This window comes from Neoarius graeffei, chromosome 7 (genome assembly GCF_027579695.1).
Source record: "Neoarius graeffei isolate fNeoGra1 chromosome 7, fNeoGra1.pri, whole genome shotgun sequence".
In the NCBI taxonomy this organism is placed as follows: domain Eukaryota; kingdom Metazoa; phylum Chordata; class Actinopteri; order Siluriformes; family Ariidae; genus Neoarius; species Neoarius graeffei.
This window is the reverse complement of record NC_083575.1, coordinates 163,412-176,716: the sequence shown is the minus strand read 5'-3', so window position 1 is coordinate 176,716 and position 13,305 is coordinate 163,412. Positions and strand designations below refer to the sequence as shown.

The 13,305-nt window shown below is 41.9% G+C and overlaps 1 protein-coding gene across 1 annotated transcript in view; it reads right to left on the bottom strand.

Annotated features, from left to right (window-relative positions):
• Window positions 1-8,933, bottom strand: part of LOC132888986 (zinc finger protein 345-like) — a 53,174-nt gene extending 44,241 nt beyond the window's left edge. The window contains exon 1 of the mRNA XM_060925083.1: window positions 8,549-8,933. Within this exon, the coding sequence (XP_060781066.1) occupies window positions 8,549-8,758 (210 nt within the window). The 5' untranslated portion in view covers window positions 8,759-8,933. The remainder of the gene's footprint in view (window positions 1-8,548) is intronic.
• Window positions 8,934-13,305: the final 4,372 nt, after the last annotated feature.

The window sequence follows — 13,305 nt, the reverse complement described above, 5'->3', positions numbered from 1 at the left end:
TGACGGATGCCAATGTGCGGATCACTCATTGGTATCTCATCCTCCAGGTGGTTACATGGTTACATTCTAGGTGGTCCACAGGCCGGGGCACAGATGGTGGTGGCAGACTTCCTGTTCCATTGAAGGGGAAGTCCACTGCAGGATGGATGGCTCCCCGGCCCGAGTCGACCGGTGGGGGTATGTGGCAGTGGGGACATGGCCTAGTGGCAGTTTGAGATTGGAGGGTGGGTCCAAGGTTTCTTTATTTGTACCATACCGTAGTACTGGTAAATTCATTGTGCAGGCAGGAATTCAGCGATCCCAATACAAAATAACAGCTACGTAAAATACATTGTAACAGACAAGACAACAACAGTACACACATCCTAAAATATACAATCCTTAAAAGTGTGATCTTTAAAAAGTGCTTCATCATCAATTGTTCAGTATGAACAAAATTATTCACCTCTGGGCCTTACTGTTCAGCAATACAATTGCTGTTGGTACAAAGCTCTTTCTGTACCGTTCTGTCCTTCCTTTAGGGACCCCAAAACGACGACCAGAGCGAAGGAGCTGGAACTCCCCATGCAAAGGGTGTGAGCCATCTTTAAGAATACAGGTAGCTTTACGTTGTAACTGTATGTCATAAAGAGAAGACATGGTGGGTTGAGGCTTCCCAATTAGCCACCCAGCCCATTTATTTGGTTCAGGGAGTTTTTGTCCTGTAGTGACAGATTACCAAACCAAGACACGAAGGCAAAAGATAACAATGACTCAGTAAAAGCACGATAAAATAGGGCCAGCATAGTTTTATCAATGTTAAAACGGAACAATTTCCAAAGATAAAACAACCGCTGATGTCCCCTCTTGCATACTGCTTCGCAGTTCTTGTTAAAAGTCAATTTATCATCAATGACAATCCCAAGATACTTGTAATTATCCACGCGTTCAACAGATTGGCCCTTGATGACTGTGGGATCATGGTTTGGAGTCTGATTTCTAAAATCAATAATCATGTCCTTTGTTTTGGATGTATTAAGTACCAAGAAAGAAAGATCACACCACCTAATAAAATCCTCCAAGACTGGACCACGGCTGTATTCATTATTGTGTAACAAACTTACAATGACGGTATCATCTGCAAATTTTAAAATGTGCCTGTTTTCATAGACACTCTTGCACATATCTGTATAAAGGATAAAAAGTAAGGGAGAGACAACATATCCCTGAATGAATAAGTTTAACTAGACAATTCCCCTGTGGGAAATCGTGAGAGTGATGCAGCTTTTCTATTTAATCAATGTAGGTTGTTAAATCATATATTACATTTAAATGTAATTTCTTTCTAAGTCCATACAGAGACATTTAATCACAGTTTATCACAAACAATCAAACAAACACGGAGAAATGTGGTTTTCCCTGGACAGAAGGAGAATGTAACAATGTAGTCTGAATAGACAGATAAATATATAGCTTTCATCTTTAATCTTCTTGTTTAGAAATACACCAACAGTTAAAAAAAAAAACCTCTACCCCCAAATCATGAGAGTAATGTCTACCTTCAATGATCTGAATTTTGTTTAAGCTTGTTTGCTTGTCAGTACAGTTCAGGCTGCTAGCGGTCGGTAAGAGCAATGGCGGCTTTTCGTGCCGTTCACCTAGCTCCGTCTAAAGGCAGTTAGCATCGTTAGCTTTTTAGCTCGGCTTAATGTTCTCGTATAGAAACAAACCTACCGTAAAATCACCAGAGAGTGATATCTAGCTTCAATAATCTCACTTTTGTTAAGGATGTATTCATATCTGTGATTGAGAGAATGCGAGACTGGCTTTGAATTCCTTGATGTGCTCATGAAGATGTTCAAGTATATCAAGTTTGTTGTTTATGGATTCCAGTAAACTGACCTTGATGGATGTGACCTTGGCGGTACCGATAGCGGGGGGGAGTCTCTGGCAGCAGTGGGCGTATCGGTCTGAGTCGCGATACCAAGGTGAGTATCGGAATCGAATCGATACTAGCATGATGAGATCGATACTTTCGTCGCAGTTTCTCTTCAATATGTCCAGTAAATTACTCAAATTTACTCAGAGTTTATGCGAGCGTAGTTTCTCTCTAAATCTGTCTGTGTAAACAGTGCACCTCTCTCTCTCTGCCGCTCACACCTTGCCCCTCCCTGCTTTGTCGGACAGCGGAGAGTCAGAGCACCGACTGAGAAAGAAAGGATTTTCTCTAAGGCGGGACAGTTAATAACTCAGAGAAGAAGTGCAATAAAAGGGAAGAATGTAAACATGTTACGGTTCCTGAACAAAAACCTTTAAATCTGTTATCAACATGGGAACAGAGCCAAAAGGGCACCTCAAGGGATACTTCCTTGGAGGGCTTTGTGCGTAAAGAGCCAAAGGTTACAAGCCACTTGTAGTTTACACCTGATTTGCACTACTGACTATTTTTCGCACAGATATGCGTGCAATGGAAGGTATTTTTTTGTGGTGTTTATATTGTTATATTTATAACATTGTTGCTTTTGTTTACTTATTTTGCACTACTGACTTTGTTACTTTATTACTGACTTTATTTTTCACAAATATTTGCGTGCAATGGAAGGTATTTTTTGTGGTGTTGTTGACATTGTTATATTTATATTTTTGTTACATTGTTGCTTTTGTGTTATTTTGCACTCGTGACTTTTTTCTTAAACAATTTTGTGTAGCAGAAGGTGATAAGGGAATTATTTTATTATTAATACACTGTTACATTGTTTTATATTTTTGTAGTTAGTTAATAAAAAAATTTTTATTTGCCTAAAATCTTTGTCCTGTGTTTTATCATACTCAATCAACTAAAAAAGGCAAAATCACAAAATTATTCAATGATCATAACATTTCAAGTAAAAAGTATCGCTATCAGTATCGGTATCGGCAATGCTAGCCCTGTATTTACTTGGTATCGGAACGATACCCAAATTCCCAGTATCGCCCACCCCTAGTCTCTGGAGCCTCGTCTGTCTCAGTTGACCAGTCGCGTGTTGGGTGTTTCTTGCTGGGTTCAGATGTCAGTGTCTGGAATGAAGAAGTGGCCGTCGGAAAAGGTAAACAGATTGGCCGGTTCTTGTTGAGAAGTAATAAACAGTTTAAACAGAAGGAAAATAATATTCCTGTAATCCTGTGTTTACAAACGGTATTCAGCGCGCCGCCATGTTGGATCTCACCCAAAGTCTCGCGATAGACTCAGTGTAACATCGTCACCTCAAATTAAAAGCCAGTCTCGCATTCTCTCAATCACAGATCGACACACTCGTATTAGAAAACAGTGAACTAAAAGGAAATGCCACAAACTTATCCAACCAGGTAACTCATCTCACTAGCGAAAATAGAATCATGAAAGAAAAAATACTAGACCTCCAATGCCGCAGCATGCGCGACAACCTCATTTTTTCAGGAATCCCACTATCAACAACTATACCTGATGATCCTGAGAAAGCTGTGAAAGATTTCATGTAGTCATCTCTGAAAATCCCATCAGAGGCAGTCAACGATTACCTTTCATCGAGTCCACCATCTCACTTCCAAAGACAATAAAAAGCCACCTCCGATAATAGCCAAATTCGAACACTACAAGCACAAAGAACTTATTAAAAGCAAAGGAAAAGAACTGAAAGGCACATCATATGGACTAAACGACCAATTCCCACGAGAAATCCAGGAAAGAAGAGCCCTCTTGCCTATAATGAAACAACTCAGGCAAGAAGGTAAACAAGCTACACTGTCTATCGACAAGCTTTATGTTAATGGAACACTCTACCGCGACTGCAACATCACCACCATAGCTGCACAATGGCGCCCCCCCCCCCCCCGTGGCGAACATGTTTGCGACGCGCTCCCGACACCAATTGTCTTTATTGTTTTAGTAATTTTGATTGTGACAAATGCTCGGTGCTTGTACACTAGGATCACCTACAGCAAAGACACACTTCTGGACATTGGTAAAATTCACCACGGGCCCAGTCCAGTCCTTCTGGACTGTAGCTTTCTTCTCATCGCTGACAGCGACCGAAGCTACACCGACACCATCCAGCAGGCCGCATCATCACCAGACTCGAATAGGCGAAACGGCCGACGATCCACGCACCCAAAACGGAGGCGCGGTAAGAGAGGCGGGCTACATGCTAGGCTAAAGGCTAGAGCTACAAGACCACCGCTACCTAGCCCTCTGCTAGCTAACGTTCGCTCGCTCGAGAATAAGATGGATGAGCTGAGAACCAGGATAACATCTCAACGTGAGATCAGAGAGTGTTGTGCCCTGATTTTTACGGAAACCTGGACTACTGCAAGCTTGCCAGACCCGGCCATTGAACTACAGACCCACTCCATGCACCTCGGAGACCGCACATCTGCTTCCGGTAAAAACAAAGGTGGCGGTGTGTGTGTTTATGTTAACAACACATGGTGTACAGATGTACACGTGGTTGAAAAACACTGTTGTGCGGACATTGAAGTGCTGATGGTGAAGTGCAGACCCTTTTATCTACCGAAGGAGATCAGTGCTGTGTTTATGCTGGCTGTTTACATCCCACCACAGGCCAACCGCACTACAGTGCTAGGACTACTACATGACATCATCGGCAAATACGAGACCACACACCCAGATGCTGTGTTCATCGTGGCTGGGGATTTTAATCACTGCAACCTCAGGACTGTGCTACCAAAGTACCATCAACACGTGAGCTTTCCGACAAGGGACAACAACATCCTGGACCATGTCTACAGCAACGTGAGAAATGGCTACAAGGCTGCGCCCCGCCCCCACTTTGGACAGTCTGACCACATCTCTGTGTTCCTCTACCCAGCTTACAAGGCCTCTCTCAAACAAGCCCCCCCAGTGAGTAAAACTGTTAAGTTTGGAATGAAGAGACTAATCTGGTGCTCCAGGACTGCTTCAGTTCTACAAACTGGGATGTGTTTAAGACTGCTGCTTTGAGAGAAGACTGTTCCGTGGATTTAGAGGAATATGCATCTGTGGTCACCAGCTACATCAGTACGTGTATTAATGACACTGTCCCCACCAAGCGCTGCAAAAATATATCCTAACCAAAAACCTTGGATTAACAGTGAAGTACGCTCCATGCACGCTCCACCGCTTTTGCCTCTGGTGACGCAGATGGATATAAAAAGGCCAGATATGACCTACGCAGATCCATCAGGGAAGCCAAGAGGCAGTACAGACTGAAGCTGGAAGGATATTACAACACCTCAGACTCCAGATGCATGTGGCAGGGCCTGCAACACATCACCAACTTCCAGCAGAAGAACAGCAGGGTCACAGCCAACCACAACACATCACCAGATGAGCTGAACGAGTTCTATGCTCACTTCGACACCCTCAACATCAACCAACACAGAGGGATTCTACCAACAGAGGCAGCACAGAGCTCTTCACCTATTGTGACCATAACCGAAGTGAGCAAGGTCTTCAGGAGGACTAACCCCCGAAAGGCAGCCGGCCCTGACAACATCCCCGGCCGTGCTTTGAGGGCCTGCTCCACACAGTTAGCAGAGGTCTTCACAGACATTTTCAACCTGTCCCTCTCCATGTCTTCTGTGCCCACATGCTTCAAGACCACCACCATAGTGCCCCTCCCAAAGAAAAACAATATAACATGCCTGAATGACTATCGCCCAATTGCACTCACTTCAGTTGTAATGAAGTGTTTTGAGAGGATAGTCATGTCATACATCAAAAAGGGCATCCCAGACACAATAGACCCCCTTCAATTTGCATATCGTCAGAACCGTTCAACTGATGCCGTCAATGCAGCCATCCACACAGCTTTGTCACACCTGGAACACAGGGACACCTATGTTCGAATGCTGTTTGTGGACTACAGTTCAGCCTTCAACACCGTCATCCCCAAAAGACTGACAGAGAAGCTTTCCACCCTTGGACTGACATCCTCCCTCTGCTGCTGGGTCCTGGACTTTCTCACAAACAGACCCCAGGCTGTCAGAGTCGGTACCAGAACATCCAGCACCAAGACAGTGACCACAGGGACCCCCCAAGGCTGTGTGCTCAGTCCACTCCTGTACACCCTCTTCACCGACGACTGCACCCCCACCCAGAGCAACACTTCCATCATCAAGTTCGCTGACGACACCACTGTCATTGGGCTGATCACCGGCAGAGATGAGAGTGTCTACAGGGAGGAGGTGCAGGGGCAAAGACAGGTTTTTAAATTTGGGCACCATGGCGAGCGTAGCGAGAGTAAATTTTTTTTTTTTTTACTATATTTGTGCATAGCGTGCTGAAAATTTGACGTATCATTTTTATTAATTTTTTTAACCAATTATAAATATATCGAGCAATAAAAATAATAGAAATTACATAATCATGTGCAAGTATAAAAGTAGTGCTGTATCTAAAAAGTCAAGTTTTCTCCAACATTCTGAACAAATAAAAAAGATAAAAATAGTTCATGAATTTTTTATATGCATGAAAAATGGGAAACAATATGTAATATCAATCTATTTGCACAAGAGTATGGGCAGCAAAGAACTTTAAAATCTCAAACAGTGAAACAATAATGATTTAGAACAATCAAAATATCAAAAATAAATAAACTAATAACTGGATTTTTAATTGTGTGCAGCCCTTAAAGAATAATTATTATTATTATTATAATTAAATGTATGAGTTAAGCCATGTTTTTAAACATGAAAAGTAAAAAAATCAAGTATTAGATATACAGGGATGAGAATGGAAAATATTTAAAAAGTCTGAAAAAAACAGGGCGGGGCCCATGGCCCAGGGCCCATAGCCCAAGGGGGCGGGGCCCATAGCCCAATGGGGCGGGGCCCAGGCGCTAATGATTTTTGGCTTTTTTTTTTTTTTTTACCCCAAAACCATTAATTTTATCAGCAAAAAGTTGCAATGTATTTGGAAATAAATTCCCGTTCTTGGTGGACTACCAGGTGAAAATGATTAATATGGTACAAGAGACTTGCTTTTAATCAATTCACATTTGATGATTTCAAAAAAATCAATGCACCTTTTAATATAAACGAGCTCTACAGTATTATATTTCTGCATTTTTGCTATTCATGTCTTTGAATACTCTAATCCTTTAAAATGAAGTGCAAACCAGAAAAAAATTATGTCATAATTCTCTTAAGCTTTCTTCTGATGTTATCATGGTAGCAGGAGGTCTTGCATATTAAGCAGGCAACATTCAACATTACTCATCACTTCCCTTTCAACTGTTGTGTGTACTAACTAGGTTTTATCTGGACAGGATGTTGTGTAATGTAATGCATATACCATATGGTCAATTTGAAGATCGAGATGGTGATTTTGAGTTAAAGAACAGGCGTGTACAATGGGCATTACAAATTGGAAAATTTTTTTTAAATCAAAAACTATAAGTTCATCTCGGCCTAAAAAAACGTGGGCAGACGCTCCCGCGCGGCACAGGCCAGCAATTCCCCCTATGAAATGAGCAATAAGCAGGAGAGTTATACACGGTATCATACCTAAAATGTTATCAGAAATATAGATATGATACTATGATTCTCCCCAACATGCTACATTAGACAAGCTAACCTCATTTATAAAACATACACACTTATATATGACGTGTATTTGATATATATGATGTATATTCATACATTGTTACTTTACGGAAATCTTCAATAAGTTTGGTCTTTTCATGACAGCCTGTTGTTGACCTAAATATAACGCACATGAACTGACACTCCTCACCTCAACATGTCCTTTACAATCATTTAAGCCACCATGGGCAATGCTGAAACCACTGCTGCAAACAGTACATCGCGCGAAACTGTCATTATTTTCTACCCTTATTAGACAGGGAGATTCTTTTGTGTAATCTGAGGTGAAGTGGGGTTTGTACTTTGGTTTTTTGGGGCACGCGCTCTCTCTCTGCTATGCCGGTTGGTCCTCGAGAAAAGGGATAAAAGCCCGCCCACACTGAAAGCTAATTGGCTTATTTTGCTGAGTAACCCAATCAGGATGCTCTTTGTCTGGCATGCGCTACATGAACAGGCACACAGGCAGTGTTGCCACATTGGATGGTTTTAAGTGCATTTTGGCGGGTTTTGAACATATTTTGGGATGGAAAACGTCAGCAATATCTGGCAACACTGCACACAGTCTCCCTCGCGTGCGCACATTCTAAGATGCGTGATGCAGACCTTAATGTTGCACGCGCACGCTCTTGCTCGCTTCTATCAATATGCAAGAGACTCCCGGAACTTCCGGGAGACTTGGGATGTCTGCGTTATAAGATGACCACAGATCATTAATCAACCCGGAACAAGAATTCGGAACAAGAATACACATATGTGGACTACTTTTTCTCTAAAAGTACATCTTATCAAAAGATGATGCTTAGTTTTTATTCTAATCAGGTTCTAATAAGCCCAAATAGCAAAGAGAAATAAAAAATGCATGTAAAAAAAACAGCTTGGGCCTTAGGAGGTTAAGTTTAAAAATAAGCTGGTACAAAGCAGATTACATAAAAGTCTCACATAATATATGTAATAAAAATCCATAGCGTACCTGGCAACTGTAAGGCAGCTGTTGCAGACGACAAGTCAATGACCTCGACCTTGTCAACAATATCGTCTGATGTCTTCTGACTGTTCTGTCGTGTGATAAACCTCCCCATTCCCCCACCTGTAGACTTAATAATGCCATCGATTGTGCATTTTCCATGAATATATGAACTGCTGTTCTTATGTGATTTACCAGTTGTCTTAGGTCTACCATGACCCGGCATGACGACCACTTGTCAATCTATACTATCAACAGTATCACAAACCAACAGCCACGTGTTATCATGAATCGTTTAGAATTTCACAACATAAACAAAGGAAGTATATTTTACGACATTCAGACGTCAGAGACTCAGACACGGTTTACGGTAATCGCTAGACGCATTTCATGTTCACTTCATGTTATGAAGCGACTGAACAACAAATTGAAATATATATGCCAAAAAAAGACATTTAACAATAATTTAAAAATATTTTGGGTTCTCCACCCTTATGAAACAGGATATTTTCTTCTAATTTGGGCGATTTTCGTATGTTCTATTTTGGGCCTTTTGACAAGCCCGTAATTTGGGCGCCGTTATACGGTATGTAATTGGGGCTGTATTTACCCTTGTGTTATGTCAAAGACACTCAAAGTTACACAGTAATGACATCGGATTCTGACATCAGCCATCTCAGTAACCAAATTTTAGTTTTGTTTTTCTTAACCAACATGATCTTGTGTGTATATCTTATAACATAGATCCTCGTTTTCCTTGTTAAATGTATACTTACATGGTACTTGGTTAATTAATTGCAACTGATTTAACCAAATGATAAGACATAACTTGGTTTAAAATTTGGTCTCCCAGTGAAGCTGGTTTGGCATTGACTAGGAGACCAAATCTGGCCACTGGGAGAATGTTAAAAAATGCTCTGGTAGAGTGAAATTTGTGGCTGAAAACACAGTTTTAATGAGAAATGTAGAGCATTTTTTAAAAGCTGTGTACACTCTAGCTCAACTGCATAGACACCCATTATAAAGTCTGAATTTCTCCAGATTTGATCATGGTGATTGATCTGTGACTGATCAAAAAGTATAGAACCTAGCAGAAAAGTTGAATGCCAGATCCACACAGGAGAAGTTTGTCTCCGTTTTAAAGTTTGAATCATGTCTCTAGGTGAAAGCATGCCAGAGCAGCGGATGTTTGAAAAACGTTGAAAATGTGCGATTTTTCTTCATTTATTCCCATAGAAAGGAATGGGAAATTTTGCGTGATTTTTTCGCGAGTACGTCGCAAAAAAAAAAAAAAATCGTAGAATGCTGAATAAAGTAATAGCACAGCGTGTCCGATCGAGCCGCACATTTTGATGTATTGTTTATCTGTGTGCGATGTACGGTTATTGGGTTATTTGAAATTGAGATTTGTACGGAAGCTGAATAAGTTTAAGAAGAAGAAGAAACACGCAGAAGAAGAAGAGTTTGCAGTGCCTAATAGACCCCTTCGCATGTTTGTAAACAAACCGACCGTTGCCAGGATGCGCGCGCAGCCTGGACTCAGAAACAATGGCGCTGCCCATAGACCGGCATTAGGAGCTGTCAGATTATGTCAAACAATTGTCGTTACAAGATCGAGAATGCTACATAAATAAGTTAACTCTAACAAGTGGACATCGCCTACCGGATCCACATTTAATTAAAGAGTGGACGGACGATGTTAGTAAGTTCCCTGGTATACAATGGCCAGATATATACTCGTACCTTATTGACAAGACTTCAGTGTACACCCACGAAAAACTTCGCGCCTACAAGTCTTTAGACGCATATGATTATGTTATGTGCAGGCATGTACAACTTGATTAACAATGGGACATTCATATTCATTTTGTTTTAATCAAATTATGCCAGTGATGTGATGGCAATGTGGCTTTAGCTACAACAGCAAATACCAACACTAAACAGCAATTTGCAGGAGGTAATGGCATGAAAGGAATGATAGTGTAAAGAGTGCAGCTAAGAGAAATCAGAGCTGCGTAAAAAGTGAGAGGCAGAGAGCAGAAATGAAACTGAACGGGGCGGGAGCTAGGTTAGAGCAGTCAACGTAAGTTGGCATTTAGAGTGAGGGCACACAATTTTACCTTTCCATCCTTGCTTTAAAATTGTGATTTTTGGCATACACAAATAATGATGGCACAAAATCTGGACTGCTTGAGTCAAGCGAGAGCTCTCCTACAAACAAAATTGCATGCAAAGCTAAGTTAACATGCTAACAATATTCATTATGACCCAGATAATCAGACAAACATTACCAAAGTATTTTGCTACATCAATAAACGAAGACTAGAAAGAATAAAAAAAGAAAGATTTAATAAATAGCCTGCTCTTACCTGTGATGAAGTGGGCGCTGCAAACCCGCGCATTTTTGATGGTGCTTTCATCCCAGTCTATACGTTTGATAGCTTGTAGTCATAGACGTCAGCGATTTTTTTTTTGGAATGGGTGAGAGCCTGCTGGAATTCTGTACATTTTAACCCCATCACTGCTACGATTCTGACACCCGACAACACAACAACTAGGCATCGCTGAGTCTTTTTTGAGTCCAGGCTGCGCGCGCAATTTCCGCTTACGTATGAATGACGTTTACTGAGAAGGGGTCTATAAAGCCCCGCGTATAAAACCAGCCCCGAGTTAAAGTAAGGCCGAATCCCATTTCACCCCTTGGCCCAACCCCTTGGCCCTTCCCCTCCATTTTACGCATTCACGTGAAGGGGTAGGGGTATCCCAATCCCAGTTAACGCGGAGGGGTAGGGGAAGGGGTAGGGCTTCTGTACCCCTCCAAACGGAGATTTTCCTGGAGCTGACTCCGAACGAAGGGGTTTGAGTGATTTCCCACAATGCCATGCGGATTTCGGCGAGATTTCATGCGGATTTCAGAAAGATGGCGGTTCCCGCGGCGAAAGATTGTCATAAATGTATTTTCTCCATTATTTACGTGTTTTAAGTTGTTATCCAGAGGAAACACGCCGCTTGATTCGCTTTCGAGCTGAGAATGAGCAGCGATTTCTGAAATCCAAGCTGCTGCTAAAAAGCTTTGGGAGTGAGTATTGTTTTCGGTTGCTTGACTGCGTACGTTTTGTTCTGTTATTCTCGCTTTTATTGTTTACATGAGTGTTCTGACACCTCATTCTGTCGGATGTGGTGCACGAAGCGCCAAAGATATCCCATTCAGTGGTGTTAGTTAACAAATCACACCCTGCCAGCAGAGATTTCTGGTTCTGCCTCTGACTGTAGCGGCTGGTCGCAGCCAATGACGCATTTGGTCGCGTTTTGCTAACGTAAACGCTGACGGAGGTACGCGATGACGTATGCGATCGTTGAAGGGCTATCCCAATACGTAGGGGTTGAATTTCAAGCCCTATCCCTTGTAGCTCAGTTTCAAGGGGAAGGGCCAAGGGGAAGGGGTAGAAATTAGAATTGGGCCTAAGAGGTTTCATTGCTGCCAGAGCTAATTGTTAGACACAGTTCTCTCTCTCCAGGGATCAGAGGCTTCGAGCTCAACACCATACGATTCTTCCAACAGCAAGACCTCCCGGTTCGGGGAAACCATGCCTAAAACAGTCCCCTATGATTTCATCCATTTTCATTTTCAGTGTGTAAAGCTTTCTGCTCAACACACTGCAGAGGGGGTAATTCTGCCCGATTAGCTTAATAATAATAATAATAATAATAATAATAATAATAATAATAATTTTAAAAAATAAAAACCCCGAGGAAAAAAAAGTCTGTGAGAAATCAAGTTTAAATTTTGAGAAATATAAAGTTGGAATTGAGAGGAAGTCGCAATTTAGAGAAAGAGAAAAAAACAACCCGTGATGGAAATAAACTTGAAGTGAAGATTTAAATACTTTCAGTATACAACTAAACAGGTTAGCCAAACTACAACTCTCTCCTGAGTGGATAAATAGTGCACTATCTAGGGTGCACACGGCATTATTTCATACTGAACGGAGTTCCTAAAACAGTAAAGTGGAGATATATTTGGGATTCGACCACACACCTTCAGTTTAACTTACCTCAGGGTTTTAAATCCTCAGAGCCAGACACAGTAACGTGCTTTTATTTTTATAACTCGAGGGACTAAAGCGGTTCAGGCGAGCAGCGGTTTTTTCTTCTCCAGTGTTTTCTGGCGGTTGGAGAAGCAGCTACTGGACGCGTTACCGCCACCACCTGGACTGGAGCCGAGTTTCAGGGTGGAGGACGCCTATCCCAGCCGAACCCAAAAGCCAGTATCTCACTGGGCTGCGACAAATTGTGAACGTCATGCGCGAGAGAGTTTCAAAGTGTCTTGAAACATTCGCGGGGCTTCTCAATTTCCTCGCATGAGTCGCAAAGTGTCGCTCCTTCATCGCTAATATTTTGAACATGTTCCAAAAATTAGTGTGACAAAATTTCTCTCAAAATAGCCGCAAATGCATTGCTGGTGTCGCAAAGCTGTCACGAACCCTTCTCAAGTCAGTTTCCGTGAGACAGGAAGTGCGAGTTCTTCAGCCAGTATCTCACTGGGCTGGGACAGCCTGCGGCTAGTTGGAGACACAGCAATTGCGATAAAATATGTGAATATCAATTCAGTGTGATTCCAAGTGACAATTGTCGCTAATTCCTATATTTTATCACAATTGTTGTGCCTCCAACTAGTCGCAGTGTGTCGCAGCCCAGTGAGATACTGACTTAACCCTCACACACTTCTACTAATAACAATTATAATGTAATTTTAAAAAATG